At 44.1% G+C, this 27,118-nt stretch overlaps 1 protein-coding gene across 2 annotated transcripts; it reads right to left on the bottom strand.

The window, feature by feature from the left end:
- Window positions 1-680: 680 nt before the first annotated feature.
- On the bottom strand, window positions 681-23,841 carry IFNGR2 (interferon gamma receptor 2). Of its 2 annotated transcripts, XR_012881603.1 has the most exons (8): window positions 23,559-23,841; window positions 15,994-16,114; window positions 11,244-11,407; window positions 9,352-9,497; window positions 8,598-8,742; window positions 7,641-7,792; window positions 6,039-6,465; window positions 681-2,307 (listed from the first exon to the last, which is right to left on the bottom strand). XR_012881603.1 is itself a non-coding variant. In XM_075854574.1 (7 exons), exons 1-7 carry the CDS (start codon window positions 23,788-23,790, stop codon window positions 6,307-6,309), a joined length of 1,119 nt encoding a protein of 372 aa, XP_075710689.1. In that variant the 5' UTR covers window positions 23,791-23,841; the 3' UTR covers window positions 4,802-6,306. The 2 variants fall into 2 exon arrangements, 1 of the variants encoding a protein (XP_075710689.1); XM_075854574.1 differs by lacking the exon at window positions 681-2,307 and having other exon boundaries at window positions 4,802-6,465.
- Between the last annotated feature and the right edge of the window lie 3,277 nt (window positions 23,842-27,118).

Here is a 27,118-nt window from a genome sequence, read left to right as displayed (position 1 = left end):
CAAAATGTCAAAAGAAGTTCTACTCACCTGGTAAATCCGCTGTCGATCCAACACCACTGCTCCGATGCTTTACCTCGACGAGTATCATTTATTTTATTTTAGCACATCCCTTGGCTGCAGCCTGTTTTTTTTAAATGTCCCGGACAACCCATGTAGTCCGAAGGATTAAACAAAAACAAGTCGTATGTCCAAGAAGGTGTCCATTTTGTCTCCCCCTCCTGTGCTAGTGAATCTGAACAATAACCTAAAGGAAATTGGCCAGGGTTTAGGCTACCATCTCTGGGGCTGGGTGGCCTCTTGCTGCAGCAGAAACCTTCTTCCACTGCTGGGTTTGCAATAGACACCAGGCAAACTAAGTCCCTTTTTTTAAATTAAGCCCCACAGGCAAAGGCATAGTTTAAGGTTCCTGGGCATCAATGCATCTGTAACAGGGTCTCCACCTGCCATTTACTGGGTCTTCTTATGTGCCAGAGGGCTCTTTGGGCTCTCTCAGGTACCAGGGCCCGTTTGTAACTACTATTGCTGTACTCTCAATAGCTATGCCCCTGCCCACTGGTAAGTGCCCAGTCACGCATAAAAGGAACCAGGAGATGATGTAACCTTGTGTTCTCTACCCGATTTGTACAAGACACCAGGGGTTTGCAGGACTCCTTACACAATGACAAGTGCAAACCACCATATATAAAACATCTTAATAGTTTTATTCATTAATAGTGCATTTCTGTCATATCATTAATAAAAACTCAAGGCATAGTTCCACAGGATTTGGCCGTCAAAAATGTTCACTCTAATTCTGTAGAAACGGAGAACAGAATCTTGCAATCATAATTGAGGAATTAGCAATATACTAATACTTCACGGTACTTCAAAGTCTTATAAGATCAATTCACATCAATGTACTACATGTACACACAGAAAATAATTGGAGAAGACAATGATTGAACAGTGTCCCCCCTAGCATCAGCAGACCAATATGATCTAATCGGCCACTTTTTTATTATTATAGTGCAAAAAAATTGCATTTCATCTCAGAATTTTTGTGACCACCGCAAGGTCACTTACATTGGCTGCACTCTCGTAATTTTAGAGTGACTTGCGTGTGACCCTCAATTACAGCGTAGTTCAGGTCAGGCTCAATAAACCAATTAATCGCAACAATTTATCACTGGAAACACCCCATATAAGTTGGGCATTTACCTTAATAAAATTGAACTAGTGGTTACAATTATACAATTATACACACAAAATTCCCCCGTTTTCCTCACAGTACCGCTAGACCGGCTGAAATGAAACATAACCTATACCCAAACGTTGCTCCCTGCTCCCCGGCCAGCCCCCATGGCAAATCTCAAGTGCTAAAGACTCATGTGTCAAGTTTTCGCACTAAAAATAGAAGTGCACTTTAAATGAGGTCTTTGACCGGTGGAGTGGCCTCTTATAATACTGAACGAACGCTCTACTACACAGATTATATTTGCCTGCAGAACATGTAACAGCCTCTTACATGGACAGTCTCCGTTATTGCAGCACATAGTAATGATCAGGACGCCATGCTGCTCCAAGGATTCTAAAGTGGCAAATCTCTATGGCCTTCGAAGGCCTCGGTAAACCAACAAGTTATTATAAAACGTGGAGTTTTATAACATGAACATAAGAGTTAAAACTTTACGTATCACACACCAAGCTCAATCCGCAAAGATACATTGAGGCTTATTATAGATAGTGGAGCTAGGATCCATCGAAACACAGGCTCCACCATGATGGCTTCCCTGGTGGTGGGCATAGACTTACACTGAATGGCCATTTTATTAGAGACGCCTGCCTTTTCATGATTGGAGTTACCCTGCATGGAAATTAGACACGTGCCCCCGGAGTGTAAAATGAAATCAAGTGAGCAAGTTTTCCGTGATTCAGTATCAGTGTGAATCCACATTAGAAAGGGAAAATCGAGCAATCTGGTCGACTTGGAACGAGGTATGGTCATGGGTGCTAGACTACACATGGCCAGTATGTAAAAAACTGCCAACTTTGTGGGGTTTTCTCGTGCAATGGTGTAGAGAGTATACCGGGAATGGTGTGATCCAGAAAAAATATCCAGTGAAAGGGGATCCTGTGGACGTCAACCACTCATCGACAAAAGGGGACAGAGGAGGATGTCAAGAATCGTTCCGACGGACAGGCGGTACCATCAAGCAAATTGTAGTACAATACAACGCTGGTGCTCCAACTAACATGTGCGAACACATAACTCGTCGTTCCTTAGCACGGAAGGTCTTTAACAGCAGACAACCAGTTACAGCGCCATTGCTGTATAAGGGAAACAGAAAGACAAAACATAGTAGGTAAAAGAGGTAAAAAATGGGATTACTGAGCAGTGGAAAAACATCACCTGGCAAGATTTCTGTGGCATCATGCAGATGGGAGGGTGAGAATTTGGCACAAGCAGCATAAATCGATAAACCCTTCCTGTCCGATGTCAATAATTCGGGCTGGTGGAGGTGGTGTGATGCTATGGGGAATGTTTTGGATGTTTGAACAGTAGGGCTTACCTAAGCATTGTGGGCGACCAAGTTCATCCATTCATGGCAGCTATTTACCTTGTAGCGATAGAACTTTAGTGGCAACTGCGAGAAGCTATCCTGTCCGCATGGGCCAATATTCCTGCTGAACGATTTCAACACCTAGTGAAATCTATGCCCCGACAAATTGCTGCAGTTTTGAAGGCCAAAAGGAAGTCCAAGCACCACTAGATGGGTGTCTCTAATAAAGTGGCCATTCAATGTATATCAGCTTCACCACCTACATACTCTCAACCTACTGTAGCATCTACTCACTTTCATACACTGTATGCTTCCTGATAGAGATGCATGCAATTAGGAAGTTTTCTCCAAAACAGCACCTCAGGAAGTAAGAATGGGCATTTCTATCAGCTTCACCATCTCTTGTTCCCGAAGACATTATATCTAATGCCTTGTATTAAGTGCTCATCGACTCACTGTCTTGACCTTTGCCTCTCAGCCTTTCTTAAAGAGGACTTGTTACTAGGTCAAATAAGTTGAACTGATTCCAGCGCTGTTTTTTATTTTTTTACAGGAACCCCCATTCCAGAGATGTGGCCCTCTCTTGTGTTGGCTCCCTATATGCTAATTTCCTCTAGTTAGCCAAAGAGGTGGAGCTAATTTCCCTGCCTCTGATTCTGACCAATCAGCACAAGGCAGCTTGAGGGTAGTTCACGCCCTGTTAGCTAACTACAGCAAATTAGTATAGAATGAGAAAACCCAACATACAGTGAATGAAATAAGTATTTGATCCCTTGCTGATTTTGTAAGTTTGCCCTCTGTCAAAGACATGAACAGTCTAGAATTTTTAGGCTAGGTTAATTTTACCAGTGAGAGATAGATTATATAAAAAAAAAAAAAGAAAATCACATTGTCAAAATTATATATATTTATTTGCATTGTGCACAGAGAAATAAGTATTTGATCCCCTACCAACCATTAAGAGTTCAGCCTCCTCCAGACCAGTTACACGCTCCAAATCAACTTGGTGCCTGCATTAAAGACAGCTCTTACATGGTCACCTGTATAAAAGACTCCTGTCCACAGACTCAATGAATCAGTCTGACTCTAACCTGTACCACATGGGCAAGACCAAAGAGATTTCTAAGGATGTCAGAGACAAGATCATAGACCTGCACAAGGCTGGAATGGGCTACAAAACCATAAGTAAGACGCTGGGTGACAAGGAGACAACTGTTGGTGCAATAGTAAGAAAATGGAAGACATACAAAATGACTGTCAATCGACATCGATCTGGGGCTCCATGCAAAATCTCACCTCGTGGGGTATCCTTGATCCTGAGGAAGGTGAGAGCTCAGCCGAAAACTACACGGGGGGAACTTGTTAATGATCTCAAGGCAGCTGGGACCACAGTCACCAAGAAAACCATTGGTAACAAATTACGCCGTAATGGATTAAAATCCTGCAGTGCCCGCAAGGTCTCCCTGCTCAAGAAGGCACATGTACAGGCCCATCTGAAGTTTGCAAATGAACATCTGGATGATTCTGAGAGTGATTGGGAGAAGGTGCTGTGGTCAGATGAGACTAAAATTGAGCTCTTTGGCATTAACTCTACTCGCCGTATTTGGAGGAAGAGAAATGCTGCCTATGACCCAAAGAACACCGTCCCCACTGTCAAGCATGGAGGTGGAAACATTATGTTTTGGGGGTGTTTCTCTGCTAAGTGCACAGGACTACTTCACCGCATGAATGGGAGAATGGATGGAGCCATGTACCGTCAAATCCTGAGTGACAACCTCCTTCCCTCCACCAGGACATTAAAAATGGCTAGTGGCTGGGTCTTCCAGCACGACAATGACCCGAAACATACAGCCAAGGCAACAAAGGAGTGGCTCAAAAAGAAGCACATTAAGGTCATGGAGTGGCCTAGCCAGTCTCCAGACCTTAATCCCATCGAAAACTTATGGAGGGAGCTGAAGATCCGAGTTGCCAAGCGACAGCCTCGAAATCTTAATGATTTACAGATGATCTGCAAAGAGGAGTGGGCCAAAATTCCATCTAACATGTGTTCAAACCTCATCATCAACTACAAAAAACGTCTGACTGCTGTGCTTGCCAACAAGGGTTTTGCCACCAAGTATTAAGTCTTGTTTGCCAAAGGGATCAAATACTTATTTCTCTGTGCACAATGCAAATAAATATATATAATTTTGACAATGTGATTTTCTTTTTTTTTTTATATATAATCTATCTCTCACTGGTAAAATTAACCTAGCCTAAAAATTCTAGACTGTTCATGTCTTTGACAGTGGGCAAACTTACAAAATAAGCAAGGGATCATATACTTATTTCCTTCACTGTATCTCTGGAACGGGGTGGTCAAGGTAAAAAATAAAAACAATGCTGGAATCAGGGAGACTTCAGTGCTATGAAGGTAAGTTTACCAGTTCAACTTATAGGACCTAGTGACACCAAAACAAAAGAGACTTTCCTATCTTCCTCCAGACCTCCCCAAGCATCCAAACTTCAGTTGAACGCTAGGAGGCCTCTATACTGATATTCATTTTCACTAAGTATCCAGCCTTGAACTGTGCCCTGACCCTTCTTCGTAAGGTGCATCCGATCAGGGCGTAGATTGCTCCATGATAACTTCCTTAGCAGACTCTTGTCTGCCTCATATCTCCACACTCTTACCTAAGACTTCAACCCTCAAGCAAGAGCTGGCAGACAAGCCTGATGTTCATTATCACTTGTGGTAATCACTTATCTAATCACCTACTTGGGCTGTGCCTATATCCTTCTAGCTGGTGGAGCTCACTATGTCCAGACTTAGGCCCCATGCACACGACCATATTTTTCATCCGTAATTACGGACCCATTCATTTCTATGGGCTATGAACACCTTTCCGTATTTTTACAGATGGGTGTCCGTTCGTAGAAATGATCCGTAAAATATAAAACATGTCCTATTATTGTCCGTAATTATGAACTAGACTATGGCATAGAAGTCTATGGGCGCTTCCGTAATTACAGACGGCTACGGATGTGCACCTAGCGTTGCACATCATTTGTGGTTTTCTTCTTTTTGCGGATCCACTGACCATATTTGTGGATACCGTCCCATATATATATGCGGATAAGTTGCGGATGACTACGGATCCGTATTTACGGACAGTATTTACGGATGGATGAAAATACGGTCGTGTGCATGAGGCCATAGACTCCACTTTATTTATTTCCCGAGTGTCGAACCTTGGCTCTTCTGTCTGCCGCACCCCTCTCACTCAAGTGTCTTCTCCGGCTTAAGCCTGTAGCCTATAGGGAAGGTGCAGGAGACTCAGTCTCCATAAGGACCAGAATACTGCAACCACAATCATACCAGCATGTGGACCACAAAATATACAGCAAACCACTGAACAACAAAGGACCATCCTACAAATACAACAAAGTCCCCGACTGACAATCTGAACATCGGGGAACACACAGGATGAGTACATTGATTTGTCTTCAGACAATAACCTGAATTATTACAAAAGCGACAATTGTCCCACATCCTCATCTGGGTATCCAGTACCGATGTTGTTCTGTGCCAGGTGTCATGCCTATGAATCAGCTTCGTTACCATAGACACATCTTAAACATGGCACAAATTTGTCCTGAGAGTTTACGTATTATAGGTCCCAGAGCTCAGGATGTGTGCACTGAATGTAATGTGGTGTCTGCAGAGGCTTCATATCTGCGATGATCTGCATAGCGTGAGTTGTGCCAATGTTTAGTCAGTCCGTCTTCAGGTTTTCTCAGCAGACACTTGGTTTGGTTCAGCAGAAATTTGGTTAACCTCCTGAAAGAGCGGCACTTCTACAACCGAAATATGATCATAATGTTCTTCTTTAGGAGCGGGATCACACATGGCCTCATATGGCTGCTCTGGACGATCCTGTAAGAACTGTAATAGATCAACATCATCATTAATACCGACATAGTGTACAGCATAGGCGTCAACTTGTTAGTAGAATTTGGGTAATCTCTGGATTAGTAGTTGCAGCATACATATTCAGCCTTGGCTAACAAAACATTGCGTAACCTGTCATTGGTGGACATAGAGAGCAGGGGGATCCATTACAAGAACAGTCAAAGATTAGCGGCGGAGTAGTTGACAAGGGGCTAGCTGTGAGTGGGCGACATTGGGTGCTAACTGACCCTTTGCCTTGACCATGATGAAGAAAAGCCTAGCTATGCCTCTGGAGGTCAGACTACAGGTATTAGAAACCAGCCTGCAGTCTGCTGATCGGATTTCAAGGTACTGGCAGGGAGTTTTAATTATGTATTATCCCAATGCTCCCTTGCTAAAAAGACCAGTTTGTGCGTCCATCTATAGTCAAATAGCTATGGGAGTAACAGAAAGAGCCGAGCAAGCAGCACCTCTCTATTGAACGCTAGAGAGAATGCTGCTTGGATCCCCGTTTTGCCGACGTGTGAGGGTCCCAGAGGTGAGACCCGCTGTATTCAGGCATTTATGGCATGTCCTGTGCATATGCCGTAAATGCTTAAAGGGGTTGTCCAGTTTAGAAAACCTATTTTCATATAACCTATTAGAGAATCGTGAGTTAATGTTCAGGATCCTTACCTCGTGGCCAGAGTGGAGAGCGGCTACAAAGAGAGTCTCTCTCTCTCTCTCTCTGGAGCACCTGTCCTGCACTGCATTACACAGACAACCCATTGATTTGTATGCGCACTGTGTAATGCTTAGTTTACCCTGTGGTGGCGCTGCACGGAAACTGAACACTTACTGCCAGGTTTCCACACAGATGACAACTGATCGCTGGGGGTCCCAGAGGGGGGGGGGCTTTGTGATCAGCTTATTGTCTGGCACCCTTCTAAAAAGAGGGGATTGTCCAAAGCGGAGAGCCCCTTTACTTGTTGTTAAAGTCCATAGGCAGTTAGCTCTCCATAGTGATAAAGGTGTAGTACATTTGACAGACCTCTCGGTGGGGAGTGGGGCTCATTCAGAGTTTTGTTAGGTGGCACAATGACTAATGTCTACGCCCCTGTCCTATTGTACCCTTTAAGTCCCTACTGGGGTTCCTTCAAAATGACAGAAATAACCACCCACATACTCACCTCCTGTATGTGATTTGGCATCCTGAAAGGCGGATACAGAAAATGCTTAATAAGAACATGTTTTTTATAAAGTAGGAGTCCAGCGACTGAGCAGATCACACAGACAAGGATAACACAGACAATAATCACAGCCAAATCGTTTCCAGTGTATTCTGAATATTGGGAGAAAAAAAAAAGAATAAATAGAAGTATAAAAGTATAAACATCTCTAGATGTAAAATAAACAATCTGCAGCGTGTGAATTCAAACATAATTAGTCGTCTTCTTTTGTCAAAGATTCTTTTTAGATTTTTCTAAGTTACATCTGTGTTTCAGAAAGCTGGGTGACAACTAGTGCATCCACCCTTTCAGCTCTCACTGTGATGGTCATTTTACTTTCCCAGACTCCTAAATGGTTAATCTAACTAGCCAAGTCCTTTGCCGCCTAAGGCTCAGGCTTAGTGACAACTGGAGCTATAGTAGTAAACATATTGACTGTTATTCAGCTTTCCTTGAAATATAAATAATTAGGAAACATCTGAAAATATTATTTTTTTTTAATAATTTTAGATAAAATTTGTTGTATACTTGGGCACCTTGGTTAGTAAATTCTGGGACACTAATCTCGTGTTATGATGTAAAGGAACACTCCAGGAAAAACTGATGTTATGCTAATGCAGGGCCTGAGGGGGCGGTGCATGACACAGGGATCCAAATAACACCAAAAGATGTGTCATGCACTGCCCCCTTCAGGCCATGCACTAGGTATAACACAGTATATCGTTTTTCCTGGAGTGTTCCTTTGAGAGATCAATGTCTGCATAGATACAACTGATAGCCAGAGTTTGTTTTGATAATCTATAGGTCCACTGCATATCCATATTTCCCCCTAAAGCCAGGGCTCCACAACGATAAATCAGGTGTGATTATTGCACTCATTCAATAATTCGGATAATGTTTTCATATGGGTTGAATTACCTCTAATCATTGTCTTTGCACATTGGGGATCACTTGTTTGACCTTCTATATAATCAGTGGAAGCTTTTACTTGCACACAGAACTCGGTCAGTTCTTCCAGGTCGCCCATGATGTAGTGTGTTGACACTCTTAAAGGAACCTCTGTCTGTGGGTCACATTACATAATATGTCAATATCCGACAGGACATACATGACAATAGTGAATTGCTCTAGAGGAGTCACTGAGGGTTGCATGCTTTCCAAATGGGGCATCAATGGGTTATTATTCTATTCTTATTCTATTCAAGTAGCTGTTTTGTCAGACTGGAGCCACAAACAGCTGATTTTGCCACGGCCAGTCAGACATTTCTCCTGCAGCACCCTCTACAGGGGAAATGTAGAATTACATGGTGGTCATTCAGAAGTGGCTCTCTATTCTGGCTCATAGAGGAGCGTCCCAACCGGGTGACCTCCCCCCCCCCCTCTATGATGTCATATGTGAGCCCTTTACCCCTCGGGGCCACAGTGAGGGATTCAGATGCCTTTAAGGAACATTTTCAAAATATACAAAATGCCTCTTATGATTATATAACATGGTCTTAAAGACAAGCTCCACCTTAGAGAAATAATTCTCTAATACAAGTTATTATTGGAAAATCCAGGTACAGATTATAAGGCAAAATGGGGAAAATCCTTTTAGCCTCCACCACGTAGGGCCTTCCCTATGTTCATACCCAAATGTTAAACATTTGCTCAAGAGATCCAGGTTACGCACCTTATCTTCAGTGCCTTTCTTCCAGTAATACAGCCAGTATTTGAATTTAAAATTTTGTGGGATTGGTGAAAACGGGGGTGAAAAATCTACCGTCACTGTGTTTGCATGGGATTTCAAGATGAGGGACTGTACAGGACCAATTTTTGCTGCAAAGCAGAAGAAAACGAAACTTATAACAACATTTTATTTAACAGGCTAGGCAATGACAAAACCTAATACAAAGAGAAAAGCCAAAAAGTGAGATAACACATAAAAGTTATTAAATGGTAACTAAACTTCGTTAATCTTTTGACGTGTCATAGTAACATGTCAGAAGATTTGTTCAGTGGGGTCCGAGCACTGAGACCCCCACAGTTCGCTAAAACGAAGTGGCAGAAGCACTAAGGGGGGCGCTGTGCTGTTCTGTTTCTGATCGGCTCTGCTCGGCTTTTCTCAGAACGCCGAACAGACACGAAGCGGCTGAGCGCTGACACGAGCACTACTTCCACTTATCTAGGACATGTCAAAGTTTGGTTTCTCTGTTTTAGAATTTTCCAGTGTTTTAAAGGGTAACTTCAATAGTATATTCTGCCACAAATCCTGGCATACCATAAGTGGGGTATGCGGCAAAGCGGGCACAGAAAGGACAAAAAAAAACAAAAAGCAACATTTTCTAAAAAATAGAGATGTCATCAAATAATGCCAAGTGCATACGGCTATGTTCACTAAATTCAAAGTCCCATCACTTTTATTTGCAAGTATAGTGGAGTCTGCAGCGCTAGTCTTGCAGTCAAAAATTGTGAAAACCCCAACGGGCCCCATTAAAGTCAATAGGGTCCATCAGACAGCAGATATGTCACAGCGTCATGGCTTTCTTATAAACAGAAACAATGACGCTGGTGTGAACATGATCTAAGCCATATTGGGCTATCCTCACAAGTGGAGTGAGAAACATGGACACCCACATAGCATAGGGGTCAGCTGTGTTAAAAATCAATATGACCAGCAGTTCCATCTCCTATTTAATAATCAGTACTATTTCACAGCTATCTATACATTTCTTAAAGGGGTATTCCCATCTAATAATGTGCTGGCCTTAGCAATATGATGGGTGGGGTTTGGACCTCTAGGACCCTCCCAAATCTTGAGACTGAAGTAAACAGGGTTCCTTTAGCTTATTCCCTGCACAGAAAACTCTTTCTGCAGCTCTATCTAAAGGGGGTTTTACATTGGGCGATTATGGTGCAGATGAGAGTTCATATAACGCTCGTTGCCGATAATTGTCCTGTGTAAACAGGGGAACGATCAGCAGATGAACGAGCAAACACTCGATCATCTGCTGGTCGTATCGTTTTAAAAAAGTAAAATATTATCGTTGACTTGATAATAACGTATGGGGACGAGCGATCGGAGTAACGACCGTTCGTCCCCAGCCATAGCTCCTTGTGACAGGAGCAAACGAGCGCCGATCAACGATGTCTTGTTGATCGGCGCTCGCCGCGACTATCGGCCGGTGTAAAAGGGCCTTAAGTGAATGGGGCTGTATTGTAGTTTCCTGCACAGCTGGTGGTCAGGAGCCTCACTGCACAGGAAAAATCTGTGAGAGATATGAAGTGCCCAACCAGCTCTGCTGCTCCTTCATTCTGAGGATCGTGGGGTACCAACAGTCTGACCCCCATCAATCAGTAGGTGATGGAGTATCCTAGCAATATGCCATCACTTACTATTGTGGGATTACTCCTTTAAATATTCCAACCCTTACGATTAGGTCGCCCTCCCACTCATGACCATACAGGCATTAATTTGGATTTTTTGGGGCACCAGCTAGATATTTTAGACAATTGTTCCAGTATTGGCAACAGTGACAACCGTGTAATATGAAATGGGTCAGATATATCATAGTAGCCACTTACTGTGTAAACTTGCTTGAAACTCAGATACATTGACCCAGACAGACCGCGACTCCCCCAGCTCAGCTCGGACTTTATATTCACCTCTCCAAAAAGGTTTTATTTTGTCTGTAAAATCACATTGCGTCTCAGTGATGCCCACACACATCGGACGACTTTCATTGATCCTAGAATATATAGCACATGTATAAAATATGGTACAGCCGAAGCAATGTAGCTTACAGGGTATGTTCAACAGTATTTTACAGGATATTATGTATAAATATAATCTACATGAAGAGTTGAGTCACTTTATAAATACATATAATATTTATTTTGTACTGATCCTGAGATACAGTGTGTATTATTCTCCAGAGCTACTGCATAACTCTGTTGGTTGCCACTAGAAACAGTCTACAAGCTTGTTGTCAGACACACCCCTAATAGCTTAGCTGAGCTTCTATAATATGGAGGGCATTTAGTTTCTCCTATATCAGATTACTGTACAGTGTCTGGTTTAAAGACTAAACTTCCTAGAATGAGATTCACCAGAACAAACTCTGTTCAGACATTGAACAAACAAGGAATACTGAGAGATTTCAGCTCTGAAGCCTGTAGAATTGTGAATGCCTCTCTGGAATAGAATACAGGCTGTAACTCAGGATCAGTACAAAATGATTTACTCTGATGTTCTCTCACGTCTGTGTGTCTCCCTTGTGTGTATGATTTTGCCTTTCCCAGTGTCTCTCCCTTGGACCTTGTTTTTCCATAGTGTTTTTCATTAACATTGCGGGTAGTGAGTAGGTGCGACAGTAAGCCGAGCTGATAGGCAGGCAGTGTTGGCGCTCCATTCCAATGGCTCCCATGAGAGCCACATGACGGGCAAGGAGGCTGCCCGCGTCCTGCCAGTGAGGCAAGAGGAGGGACGCTTAGCGACAGTGCCCAATCAGGAGTTGCACAGCAGCAGGGGGAGGAGAAAGGGCAGAGGAGATTCACACGAGGGCGTCTGTAACGGCTGAAATTACGGGGATGTTTCAGCCTGAAAACATCCCCGTAATTTCAGCCGTACCGGCATGTGCAGGCGCTTGAACGCCGCGTCCATTACGGACGTAATTGGCGCTGCTATTCATTGGAGTCAATGAATAACGGCTCCAATTACGGCCAAAGAAGTGACAGGTCACTTCTTTGACGCGGGCGTCTATTTACGCGCCGTCATTTGACAGCGGCGCGTAAATTACACCTCGTGTGAGCAGACAAACGTCTGCCCATTGCTTTCAATGGGCAGATGTTTGTCAGCGCTATTGAAGCGCTATTTTCGGACGTAATTCGGGGCAAAAACGCCCGTTGGCTAACTGCAGTGAATTACCATATAAAAGAACGGGGAACAATTAATCAGGATCGGAGGGAACTGAACAAAAAAAATAGGCGATGGAAGCAGGGATGTGAGGACCTTTAAGTTGGGTTTGCTAGAAACGGAAACCCCACATCTGAACAGTTTAGGAAAACAATATATTTCTGTCACCGAGTTTGCCGAAATGGGAGCTTTATAAATCCCTATGAGGTGAGCTCCCCCTAGTGGCAGTAGAAAGAATTTTAGACATTAAATGGAACCTGTCAGGTTGTTTCAGCCCCCTAAACCGCCACCATGCTGTAATACATGACCTGGCAATGTGTACAAACATGCCCCTGTACAGTGGCATAGCTATAGGGGTCGCAGTTGCGACCGGGCCCCTAAGCCAGGGGGGCCCAGAGGCCCCCCTTACCACACTGTGCAGTGCAGCCAGGTCCCTAACTTGGCTGGGGAGTGCAAGAGCGGTGGATTGTCGGGGGGACCAAGAGCGGAGGAAGTCATTCGGGGGAACCAACAGCGGAGGATTGCAGGACGTGGGTGGATCTCTCCTAACTCTCAAAAAGTACCGCGGGGGGGGGGGCGCGAAGTCAGTGACGCTTGGACAATTCATGGCCAATCGAACGTCACGGACTCCTCCCTCAGTCACTTCCGCCACCCGTCTGCTCTTTCTTTGTGTCAGAAGAGCCTGCCCACCTCCCCCCCCCCCCACGTTTCTGAAAATGCTACCAGGGATGATAGCTGGCCAGCTGTGTTGTCCATGAGAGCCTGGGAGGAAGGGGTACATGATGTCCCTGTGCGCTAACCTGGTTCTGTAGTCCTGACCTGCACAGCCTGCAATTTAATGGTAAGGAACTAGGAAGAAGGCAAGTTGCTGCTTAAGGGTCCCAAGATTAAAAGTTCTCTCCTAACCACAGGATAGGTGATAACATGCTGATCTGTGGGGGTCCGACCATTGGGAGCCCCACTGATCATGAGAACGGGGGTCCCTCTCCTCCGAATGAACGCAGCGGCAGGTCCCGCTTGCAACCTGCGGCTCCATTCACTGGCTATGGGAATGCCGGAGACAGCCGAGTATAGCACACAGCTATCTCCGGCAGTGCCATAGAGAATGAATGGAGCAGCAGGGCGCAAGCAGGACTTGCAGGGTTCGGATGTTGGACTATGTCGGATTTGAGGACTACTTCGATAACTGCTTTTTTTATTTTCAATAAAATGGATAACGAAGTTTGTGTGTTTTTTTATTTCAATAAAATATATTTTTTATATCTTTGTATTTTCTTTCAAACTTTATTACTACTGCCTAGTAATGGCCACTGGCTGACTCACAGCGTCCATTACTAAGGCAGGGTTTAATGTTAGCAGGTGAAAAGGCTAACACTAACCCCCATTATTACCCTGGTACCCACCACCACCAAGGGTATCGGGAAGAGCCGGGTACGATCCAGTACCCGACCATATCTATTGATGGTCGGGTATTGGGGCGGCCTCATGCTGGTATTATTCGGCTGGGAAAGGCAGAAACAGTGGGTCATCTCATCCTGGTAATGCTAGGCTGCGACTGCTATGTTGTATCTGGCTGGTTATGAAAAGTGGGCTCACATCATTTAATAAAAATAAAAAAATAATTCGAAAAAACGACGTGGGGTCCCCCCATTTTTTATAACCAGCCAAATACAACACAGCAGCAGCAGGCAGCATTACCAGGGTGGGAAGGGTCACTGTGTTTGGGCTGTTCCAACCTAATAATATCAGCCTGCGGCCGCCCCAGCGCCCGATCATACCCGGCAACCCCTGGTGGCAGTGGGTAATAATGGGGGTTAGTGTTAGCCTCTTCATGTCTAACATGAAGTCTCGCCTTAGTAATGGATGTTGTCAATCAGCCAGCGGCTATTTATAATAAGGTGGTAGTAATAAAGTATTAAAAAAATATACGGACATAGAAAAAATATTTTATCGAAATAAAAACCCCCACACAACCCTCATTAACAATTATATTGAGAATAAAAAACCGCTGTCATCGAAGTAGTCCTCGAATCAGACGTAGTTCAACGACCGAACCTGTAAAAAAAACAAAAGACACAAAAATAATTAATAACACATAAAAAAGCAAAACAATTCTTATACTTACTTTTCCTGGGTCCAGCGCTGGAGCCGCAATGTCAGCGAGCTGAGCCCTATATCTAAGCCTATCATGTGTGACACTGTCTGCTGAGCCGCTGTATCTAATCCTATTATGTGTGATACTGTCTGCTGAGCCACTGTATCTAATCCTATCATGTGTGACTGTCTGCCGAGCCGCTGTATCTAAGCCTGTCATATGTGATACTGTCTGATGAGCCAGTGGATTTAATCCTATCCATAGCAATAGGGTCGTAGTGCTATAGATATGCTGCCTCATATATATATATATATATATATATATATATACATATACACAGACACATACACATTTCTTTTTGGGGGGGCATATATATTGGGGCTATTGCCCCGGACATTTTAAGACCTTAGCGACATCCCTGGCTGCTAGTGCTGCATTGTTGAGTCACTTACGACACCCAGCGATCGTCCATGAGAAGAAGTTGGGGGGCCCCAAGAAGGACTTTTGCATCGGGGGCCCATCGGCCTTTAGCTATGCCCCTGCCCCTGTATGTATTTTTCTGACGCAACAAAATTTATAAAATCAACTTCTAAAATGGTGCATTGTATGCTAATCACCGTTGGCGAGTCATGGGGGCGGTGACGCTGGCCTGAAGAGTCACGTAATCCGGTCTCCAAACCCTCTCTTCTAGGCTCGATTGACATCCCCCTGTCTAATTGACTGCTCTATGTCACTACCAGCCTCCTGCAACTTTCCCACATGTGCCGTTCCCTTATACTCCCAGGGGATGCAGTGCAGCGCAGTGTACTCGGCCCGGTTCATCGATGCACTGCGCATGCATACAGCGCATTTAGTTTATTTTCTAGATTTTGCTGCATCAGAAAAAATTATACAAGGGCCCATTTAGAAATATTGTCAGGTTGTGTATTACAGCGTGGTGGCGGTTTAGGGGACTAAAATGACATGACCGATTCCGTTTACTAGGATGATCGTGTAAAGAGATGCAGATGATTTGGAGCTTTGTATCAGAGCTCCAACCCCTATAAGAATTCTGAACCTATTTAGATTATGTAAAATAAATGATAGATAAACTTTTCTGCCCTATACCACTGCCATTAACCCTTTCACCATCCTAAACCATATAATTATGAGCAATATAATTATATTATTACATAATATTAAGTGCTAACCACTAAACCATCTCATCACCTAAATCATTCCGTTAATTAATCTGTTCATTTGTAAATATTTCTTATGACATAGATTACATAGCTCATATATACAGTACAGCTGCAACGTAGAAATATATATCATGCATTACTTACAGTTCACATTCTACCCTGTACGTTACGGGGTGCAGCTGATTTGGCACTTGCACAGGATCCCACCTCAGTATATGCTTCATGTTGTAGGAATCAATGTGGACATTAGTCGGTGCTGGAAGGTCTATAAACATGAAAAACAAATACACATGAACATAAGGCCCGCCTAGGTGTTCGGGATTTCACAGGGATTTCCCGGGGAAAATACCCATGAAATCTGCATGAAATCCATCTACCGTTGACTTCAATAATAAATACGAATCTCTACGAAATGCGTTGAAAAAAATAAGGGACATGTCACGTACTGACACAGATTCCATGCGGAAAAGCCAGCAGATATTCGCACACGGACTAGCCATGCTGGATGAGGCTAACCCGAATGTGTGGATCTAAAGTAAGTTAAAGTAACGCTGTGCCCGGGAAGTCCTCGGCGAGCAGAGGAGCTCCCACTGCTCCTCCGCTCTGAACTAATTCTGAAGCAGGGAGCTGATGGTTCCCTGCTGCAGTATTGGGTCCAACTGTATCTGCGTCCTGAGGACGTAGATAAAGTTGACAGCATTACATACCCCCAGCCACCCGGGACAGCGGGACACCGGCCGGAATCCGGGACTGTCCCGCTGAACCCGGGATGGTTGGGAGGTATGCCTAAGAACGTATTTACACGAGCGTGTGTGTTCTGCGCGCGTAAAAAACCTGGCGTTTTGCGCGCGCAAAAGGCACTTAACAGCTCCGTGTGTCATCGCCATATGATGCATGGCTGCGTGATTTTCGCGCAGCCGCCATCCTTATGACACGCCGTTTGTAAACAGAAAAGAACGTGGTGCTTTTCTGTTTCCATTCATACTTTTTACTGCTGTTGCGTGAATCACGCACGTCCCACGAAAGTGCTTCCGTGTGGTGCACGTGATTTTCACGCACCCATTGACTTCAATGGGTGCGTGTTGCGCGAAAAACGCAGAAATATAGGACCTGTCGTGCGTTTCACGTGTGTCCGCTGCGTGAAAATCACGGACTGTCTGCACGGCCCCATAGACTAACATAGGTCCGTACAACACGCGTGAAAATCACACGCGTTGCACGGACGTATATCACGTTCGTGTAAATAAGCCCTAGCAAGCAGCAGTCTGAGCCTCTGGTGAGACAGGAGGTGGATTTCAGACTACCCTAGACTCCAACAGACAAGGCTACTAAACTGGAGTCACTGATCATAGCTGTGCCCTAATGGAGAAGAGCTAAAAATATTTGCCAGAGCAGCAACAAAAAAACAGCCGGAAAGAACTAGACACAGACTTTTTAACCACACTTCTGCTTTGATTTATCCCACGTAATCTGTAAGAAAATTCCCCTGCTCAGAAATTGCAGCAATATAAATCACTTCATGAAAAGGTATTGAAGCAGAGGATGCACTTCACAGCATCTAACATGATAAACGTACAGCGCTGGAAACCACCTAGTCAGGAGCAGCGTTGTAATCGCAGGTAATGAGACATACTGGAAACATAAATGATGAACGTACCAGGTGAGCCAAGAATCAGAAACCACCGAGAGAAAAAAAAAAACCTCATCGGCCGTCAGCCGCTCCCCCTAAATAAACATTCCCAAAAGGCTTTCGTTTTATACCTGAAACCATCGGCGCAGCCCTCCATTACCTCCTGTTGGGAACTGGTGTTAACCGGCCCATTTAGTAAGTATGGCCTGTTTTTGTGTTTTTTTCTATATTAATATGTCCCATTTTTCGGTGAATTGCTTCCATTTAGGGAACGAAAAGTTGTAGTGTAGGGACTCGCAAGACGGTGAGGACCCCTGATGTGGGTTGCGAGCTTTCGGATTTTGGCCAAAATATCAACTAATACCTCATGTTTATCATGTATACGTTTTTCAGGAGGCAGCCAGGTCTCGTAATGCTGGAGGACAAGAGTGTGCCATTGTCTGGTGTGGCGTGCAGGGCAGCCCGCCTGATCTAATAGCATGGGTGTGACTAATAGGCTGTGATCCGGCAAGATACGCTACGCCGTGCGACCGACACATTGTTTGCAGCTTTGGTTGTGTGCGCAGTGATAACACTGAGCAGCCACCTCCCCTCCAGATTAGTGGGAGTGGATATCACTAGCATATTGTCCCTGAGCCCTCTCTCCCTATGTAGCATTTGTGGCTTGTCTGCATCCTGTTGGGAACTGGTTTTAACCTGCCCATTTAATAAGTATGGCCTGTTTTTGTGTGGTTTTTTTTTTCTCTCCATTACCTGGGGCAAGAATTTAGATCACAACCTTAATCCTGTATCTAAATACTGTGGCCAGGGAACATGCCACCCCAACTACGCCCCAATCATGCCTGTACTGACCAGGAGTGCACTAGAGAAGAACCTAGACAGGACATGTGCTATGAGAAGAATAAACCTGCATGGAATAATTCCTGTGGGATACATGGTCCTCATCACTTTTCAGCTCATGACCCTCACGATGATCAGTAAAATTCCGAAATGTGCTCAGTTTAGTGCCCATATTACAAAGTGCCAGCCAGAGTGCTCCAACTCAGTGCCTGCCACAGTGCCACCGTAACAGTGCCAACCACATGCCACCTCAACAGTGCAAGCTCATGGCTCCTTATAAATGGCAGCCATATTCCCATTTAACTCTTTTGACGGCAGGCGCTGCAGGTGCTTTGTCTACAGCGACGTCTTTTGGCGTCGCTGTAGAAGAGGCTGGTGAGCGCTCCTGTGAGCACTAAGCAGGAGCTGTAACTTACAGCTCCTGATCTTAGAGCAGCCTGCTGAATACAGCCGGGGTCGGAAAACATTCGGACCCCAGCTGTCTAACCCTTTAAATGCCGCAGTCCGTTACCCCGGCATGATCAAAGGGAACTCCGCTCTTTGATCACGTCATTGGAAACCCAGTGACGTAATCAAAGACCGGGGAATCCATCTGCAGTCAGCCCTGGGGGACTGTCTGTTCAGTTTGCCTGCTGTTAGGGCACACTATGTGATGCCCTAACAGAAGCCTGTGTCAAAGTGACACAGAAGATCATGTATTAGCATACAGGAGTATACTAATTCATTACAAGTAAAAGATAAAGTTGTAAATAAAGTTATCCCTTAATGGGATTAAAAAAAAAGTAACAAAAAAAAAAATTAAAAATGTCCCGCCAAAAGTGATTATTTTGAATTAAATACATTTTATTGCCCATACATTACATCAAAACAAAAAACCTACACATATTAGGTATCTACATGACCATAATAACCTGGAGAATTAATTTAACAGGTTATTTAGTGTGAAACGTGAACGGGATAAAAATAAACCAGACAAATGATTCAGAGAAACGCTTTTTCTTATATTCACGCTGTAAAAATTATTTTTTTTCTACCCCCAAACTGTGAAAAAAAGAATACTATTTCTCCCGCATAAAACAAGACCACATATAGCCACATCAATGAAAAAATAAAAAAGTTATGGCAAAAACAGAAAAATTTAGCTGGTCATTAAGGCCTTTTTAGGCCCGGTCATTAAGGGGTTAACACTGCCAGTCTATTGATCCACCAATGCAGCCATGTGCCACCGGGACTTACCGGAGACTGGCACACTTCTTTTTTCCTCTAGTCCTGGAGAATATGCATGGATACATACTCACATTTGCAAGCGGCATGGGGCAAACGCCAGACCCTGGTGCCCATCCACTGAACCACCAATGTGTTAATGATAACAATTAGGGAAGCAGTAAATCTCCTGACCAATGTCATGGTTTGGGGAGTCACATTATGGGGTCTGGGGCATAGACCCCGTACACCCAGTTTTGACAAGTTACATGGAATGATCCAGTAGCCCAGTACTCTTCATACTCACCCATCACCACTCTGATGGTCTGTCCCTTTACATTGCTATGTTATTATTACATCCCATTGAAGGATCAGTCTACATAGAAGAGAGGGGGTGGCCATAGCAAAGACCACACTGACCCTGGGTCCCCATTATTTTGCCGGGTTTTACTACAGAGGACAGAAGGGCCTGGCGTTCAATGATCCTTGGTCCAATTATGTTCACACACAAACGCAAAATACGTCTGAAATTATGGAGCTGTTTTCAGGCGAACACAGCTCGTGAATTTCAGACGTTTTTGCAAGTACTTGCGTTTTTCGCTGCGCATTTTACGGACGTTATTGGAGCTGTTTTCCATTGGAGTCAATGAAAAACGACTCCAAAAACTTCCCAAGAAGTGACATGCACTTCTTTGACGCCGGCGTCTTTTATGCGCCGTCTTTAGACAGCGACGCGTAAAATTACAACTCGTCTGCACAGAACATCGTAAAACCCATTGCAAGCAATGGGCAGATGTTTGCAGACGTAAGGGAGCCGTCTCTTCAGGCGTAATTCGAGGCGTAAAATAGGTTGTGTGAACATACCCTAACTCTGCTAGCGATGCGGTTCCTCTGGACAGGTGGCTGCCACCTAATAACAATGGGAATGGGACTGGGCCCCCACCCTCCAAGGGCCCCATAGCAGCCACTTTAGCTGCCTCTATGGCTGGGGTGGGGAACCTTTTTTCTGCTGAGGGCCATTTGGATATTTATAACATCATTCGCGGGCCATACAAAATTATCAACTTAAAAATGAGCCTGCGATATCTGGTCAAACATTTAATAAACTCCCCCTTAATGTGATGGAACAGCTTCTCTGTGGTGAGGCGCGTGATGTCAATACGGAGCGCAGTCGACTCTTTGCAATGGTAAGTTTTGAAAAGAACTTGCGGCAGTAAATTGTTCCCACTTACTTACTTAACCCCTTAATGACCAGCCTATTTTAAACCTTAATGACCAAGCCATTTTTTGCGTTTTTCCATCGTCGCATTCCAAGAGCTATAACTTATTTATTTTTGCGTCGACATAGCTGTATAAGGTCTTGTTTTTTTGCGGGACGAGTTGTATTTTTTTATAGCACCATTTTGGGGTACATATAATTTATTGATGAACTTTTATTAAACTTTTGTTTTACTTTTTTACTAGTCCCACTAGGGGACTTTACTATGCGATCATCCAATCGCTTTTATAATACACTGCAATACTTTTGTATTGTAGTGTATTAGGGTATGTGCACACACACTAATTACGTCCGTAATTGACGGACGTATTTCGGCCGCAAGTCCCGGACCGAACACAGTGCAGGGAGCTGGGCTCCTAGCGTCATACTTATGTACGATGCTAGGAGTCCCTGCCTCTCTGCAGGACAACTGTCCCGTACTGTAATCATGTTTTCAGTACGGGACAGTAGTTCCACGGAGAGGCAGGGACTCCTAGCGTCGTACATAAGTATGATGCTAGGAGCCCGGCTCCCTGCACTGTGTTCGGTCCGGTACTTGCAGCCGAAATACGTCCGTCAATTACGGACGTAATTAGTGTGTGTGCACATACCCTTACTGCCTGTCTGTTTAAAACGGACAGGCATCTGCTAGGCCATGCGCCATCACTGTCCCTAGCCGTTAGTGCAGCGTGTCAGAAGCTGACACCTGCAGTGTATGGAGCGGGCTCAGCGCGTGAGTCCGCTCCATACACCATCCCCTCCCCGCTGGTTGATGTGCTGGCACATCACGGGTCAGGAAGGGGTTAAGTAAGGAGCAGTCAGGCGGCCCGGATTTCTTCTTGCTAAAAACTGCGTCTTATAGTCCGAAAAATACGGTATATCTATGTCTATGTAGAGGATTTGGAGCTCTGTATCAGAAAAACAGACCACTAAAAAGGATTTATGAAGAAAAGACAGCATGATGTTAAAGGGTAACTAAACTTTCAAAAAACGTCTGACATGTCAGAAACTTTGATCGGTGAAGGTCGGACCACTGAGACCCCCATGAATCGCTGAAACGAAGCAGCAGAACTGCAGCTTTCTTCTCCCATTGAAGTGAATGGGAGAAAAGGCTGCAATACCTGTGAATCGCTGCTACACGCGTGTCGATGATTCACAGTGAGCAAGAAGAAATTAAGGGGAAGCAGTGGTCGTATGAGCGCAGCACCCTATTTCAAAACAGCTGATCGGTGGGGGTCCTGGGAGTCGGACCCCAACCCATCAGCTATTGATGGCCTATCCTGATGATAGGTCATCAATTTTTACTGGATAGAAAACCCCTTTTGATGTATCATGGCCGTTAGAGCAGGGTGTCAACTGTAATATACAGCTGGACCCGCAGCGTAAGGAGTGGGCTCAGCCCAAGAGCCCGCTCCGTGCTCTCCCCTCCCGACTACGACGTATATGTATGTGAAATGTCGGAAAGGGGTTATAACAGGATGCAGAGGGACACAAAAAATTATGCAGGCTCCTTTTTTTCTGTCCTGTTGAAGAACAAGATCCAGACAGTGAATAGGAACAGAATACAGGTACCTCAACAGGATGCAAAAATGGGATGTAAACAGAGACTAATGCACGGTTCATATCTGCATTGGAAGCTCCATCAAGGGCCCCTGTCACACATCCGGCCGAAAATACCGTAAACATTAGCGCAGCATGCTGCGCTATTGTGCATGGTAAAAACCACGAACAGCCAGACGAAGACCTGAAGGAACCCTTTAAAGTCAATGGGTTCTGTAGAGCGCTTATGGTGTCCGCCGTACAACAGAACCGCCGCTTCTGGTATTTTCTCTGACGGAGCAGAACAACGGAAATACCAACGCACATGTAAATGAGGCCTAAGTCAGGCAACAAATGACAAAATAATTTTTGCACAAACTGATTTGGGCCCTGTTCACACAGAAAATTCTGCCTCAAAATTCCGTCTGGAATTGAGCGCCGCGAAAAAGGCTTCCTCTGCCTCCCATTGATGTCAATGGGAGGTCATAGACGTATAAACGCCTGAAGATAGGGCATGTCGCTTCTCTTTCCTGCGAGCCGTTTTCGGACGTTTTTTGGTGCGTTTTCCAACGCGGTTCCCACGTCAAAGAACGTAAAAAATAACTTGGTGTGAACTGGGCCACACATATATTATATTACATATTATATTCCCACAGCTCTTCACAAATCTAATGAAATAATTCTCAATATTTGTCCTCTAGTCATATAAAAATAGAAACATGTCTTGTTATAAAAAGAATACAAATAAAATAGTATAATATTAATAATTATAACAAATATAGGAAAGAAAGATTCATATTAGATACTTTTTCTTAATGTACTTAAGACCCATAACAGATCTATTTTCCAACAGGTCGTGATGGACGCCATGGATTTATAACGAGGTCCATCGGTTCTCCATTGGAGTATTGGTATTACCGATGGGCAAAAAATAGCGCTGCAGTGCAGACTGCACTATTCTTTCTGTAAAAAATACAGGTAGCCCTGATGGGACGCAAATAATGTGTGCAGAGCCATATACAGTACATTTTATATATATAATGTGCGTTTCTATACATAAAGTGGAGTTGTTTTAGTCGTCTACATTTTTTTGGGGATAACGCACCAGATCCGACAAGTTATCCAAAATGACATACTCAGCTCTGCTACATCAACTCTAGCTATTGAACACATATAACAGTCTGTACAGTCCGGGAGCTGTAACCCACACATTATATACAAGCCATGGCAATTACTCACCCCCCACAACCATAGTGGTGAAGGAGACGGGCATCATGGAGAATAGTGCCAGGAGAAGGGGCCACATAATGTATGTTTCCTGATCAGATGCCTGGGAGGTCGGGGTTTTCTTGTGGCCTAGCAGACAACAGGGCCTGACGTTACTGAGATCTCTTCCTGCTTCTCTATTATAAGACTCCTCCTTTACTGGAACACAGTCAGGGCCTTCCCATTGCCTGATGTGCCATATCATCCCTGTCCTGAACCGTCCTCTCTACTATTCTATATAGGGATAAAATGCAGCAGAGATAAACCCCTTCCTTCTCCCGGGACAATGGCTGCAGTTGTTGTGAAGCCACTTTATGGCGCTCGGCATATAGAGTGCTATACTTTTATACATGTTGTGTTTGTACCATGTACAGAATGTCGCAGATTTGCAGAAGCAAGTCCTGTAATTTCACGCAGGGGTTTCCTGTTTTCGCAAGAATGTCTTTTATAGTCTTATGTATGTATATCGGGGAATCGCATGAATAGCAACTTCCTAATTTCCTTCTGTTACTCCCTTTATGAGCAGAGTGGTCTGATGATATACCATGGCACACGCATGGAAAACAGATTCTCTATGGGAGTTTTCTCCAACTTGTAGATCTACAGCTGCCGTGAAACTACAACTCCCAGCATGCCCTGACAAAGAAAAAGTTGTCGTTTTACGACACCTGGAGAACCAGATTAGAGACCACTGCTCTATGGCTTCTCTGTCAGTCCGTCTGCTGCCTCCGTTTTCTGCCCTTTTCATTCTCTGCATACACAGCGCTCAATGATCACGTGTTTGACTGGTACTGTAATCCGCTGCGGATTTTCCATGCGTAAATCTGCATGGAAAATTTGCAGCATTTAGGTCCCATGTGCAAGGGTTAAACGCTGCTGGATTTCCACAACGTAATTCTGTGCGAAAATTCTGCAGCATTTGGGGTTTGCCCACACACAACGGAATTGCTGCAGAAACTTTCTGCAGCAATTCCGTTGAAATTTGCAGACTTTCCGCTGCGGCAAAACCGCACCTTTTCCTGCGGTTTTTGTTTTCTTTAACTGTGTTTATATTGGAAGAAGATTTTAGATTTTTCAAAAGAGAAGTGCAGTCAATATGCGGATAACAGGAGCATATCAGGTGGCAATCAAACAAGAAAAAAACAGACCTTCATAAAATAACACAACATTCAACATAAAGGACAAGACGTAGAACCCAAAAGGAGGGAAGGGGAGTGGGAAGATTCTGATGCAGCTTTATTGATAACGGGACGTACTGATGAGAGATATCAATGTTAACAAATGACAGGTAAGAGAGAAAACATCCCACGCATTCCGGATTTGCAGGAAATCATCTAATTTGTCAAGAATCACTGCTGTAAGATGTTCCATGCATCTAATATCCTTAATTCTAGAATATAAATCTGCTAGGGTTGGGAGATCAGATTGTTTCCAGGAACGGGCTAGGCAGCACCAGGCAGCCGTTAGGGTGTGTAGAAGGAGTGCTAACGTGGGGTTCCCTAACGGGGACGGGAATACATTCAGTAGATATGAAAGGGGATCTAGTGGGATATCTAGATGAAGGGTGTCAGAGATTAGTGTTTAACCTCGTCCCAAAAGGGGCGTATATCGGGACAGGTCAAAAAGATATGGAATAGAGACGCTCTGGCGGTTTGACATCTCCAGCACATGTGCGGTATAGTAGGGTTCAAATGGTGGAGGAATTCAGGAGTATGGTACCAGTGCATCATCACTTTATATTGGTTCTACCCTGTATATACACCGCGTTCCAAATTATTATGCAAATGTTACTTTTTGCTGATTTTCGTAAATAGTCGATGCAAATGACAGTCAGTATAATCTTCAAGCCATCAACCGTTGGAGTATAATGCAAATTTATTGAACAAATCTCCTAATTATAATAGATTTTTTTTAGAAGTAAAAAAACTCAAAATGCACTGTTTCACATTATTATGCACAACAGAGATCAAAACATTTTATGATTCAATCTTTTTTATTGGTATTTTCAAACAAACAAAACATGATCAATAACCACAGATCAAAACATTTTAAAGGTTGTAAAGGGAACTAAAATGGTAATTTGTTGAATTTGCAGCATCAGGAGGTCATATTTACAGACATCAAAAGCTCTTTCAATCCAAAAAAAACTTAACAGGCCAAGTTACATGTTAACCTAGGACCCCTTCTCTGATATCACCTTCACAATTCTTGCATCCATTGAATTTGTGAGTATTTGGACAGTTTCTGCTTGAATATCTTTGCAGGATGTCAGAATAACCTCCCAGAGCTTCTGTTTTGAACTGCCTCCCACCCTCATAGATATTTTGCTTGAGGATGTTCCAAAGGTTCTCAATAGGGTTGAGGTCAGGGGAACATGGGGGCCACACCATGAGTTTCTCTCCTTTTATGCCCATAGCAGCCAATGACACAGAGGTATTCTTTTCAGCATGAGATGGTGCATTGTCATGCATGAAGATAATTTTGCTACGGAAGGCACGGTTCTTCTTTTTGTACCACCGAAGTAAGTGGTCAGTCATAAACTCTACGTACTTTTGCAGAGGTCATTTTCACACCGTCAGGGACCCTAAAGGGGCCTACCAGCTCTCTCCCCATGATTCCAGCCCAAAACATGACTCCGCCACCTCCTTGCTGACGTCGCAGCCTTGTTGGGACATGGTGGCCATTCACCAACCATCCACTACTCCATCCATCTGGACCATCCAGGGTTGCACGGCACTCATCAGTAAACAACATGGTTTGAAAATTAGTCTTCATGTATTTCTGAGCCCACTGCAACCGTTTCTGCTTGTGAGCATTGTTTAGGGGTGGCCGAATAATAGCTTTATGCACACTTGCAAACCTCTGGAGGATCATACACCTTGAGGTTTGCGGGACTCCAGAGGCACCAGCGGCTTCAAATACCTGTTTGCTGCTTTGCAATGGCATTTTAGCAGCTGCTCTCCTAATCCTATTAATTTGTCTGGCAGAAACCTTCCTCATTATGCCTTTATGTGAACGAACCCGTCTGCCCTCTGAATCAGACGCAAATCTTTTCACAGTACGATGATCAGTTTTCTTGAAATATCCAATGTTTTCATACCTTGTCCAAGGTATTGCAGTATTTCACTCTTTTCGGCAGCAGAGAGATCCTTTTTCTTTCCCATATTGCTTGAAACCTGTGGCCTGCTTAATAATGTGGAACGTCCTTCCTAAGTAGTTTTCCTTCGATTGGGCACACCTGGCAAACTAATTACCACAGGTGTCTGAGATTGATTACAATGATCCAAAGAGCCCTAAGACACAATACCATCCATGAGTTTAATTGAAAAGCTAATAATTAAATGTTTATGACACTTAAATCCAATGTGCATAATAATTTGGAACACGGTGTAGTGCACACTGAAGTTTTAGCAGCCCTTCTCCAAACTGTCCTCCATGTAGCATCGGAGATCGGTCCTCCCAGATATACCTCCCATTGTTGCATGTAAGGATTGGGTTTAGTAAAATGTGGTAGATGGCAGATATAAGCCCTT

This window comes from Rhinoderma darwinii, chromosome 2 (genome assembly GCF_050947455.1).
Source record: "Rhinoderma darwinii isolate aRhiDar2 chromosome 2, aRhiDar2.hap1, whole genome shotgun sequence".
NCBI classification, from domain to species: domain Eukaryota; kingdom Metazoa; phylum Chordata; class Amphibia; order Anura; family Rhinodermatidae; genus Rhinoderma; species Rhinoderma darwinii.
Note: the sequence above shows the minus strand (reverse complement) of the source record. Positions and strands in the feature narration are given on the sequence as shown.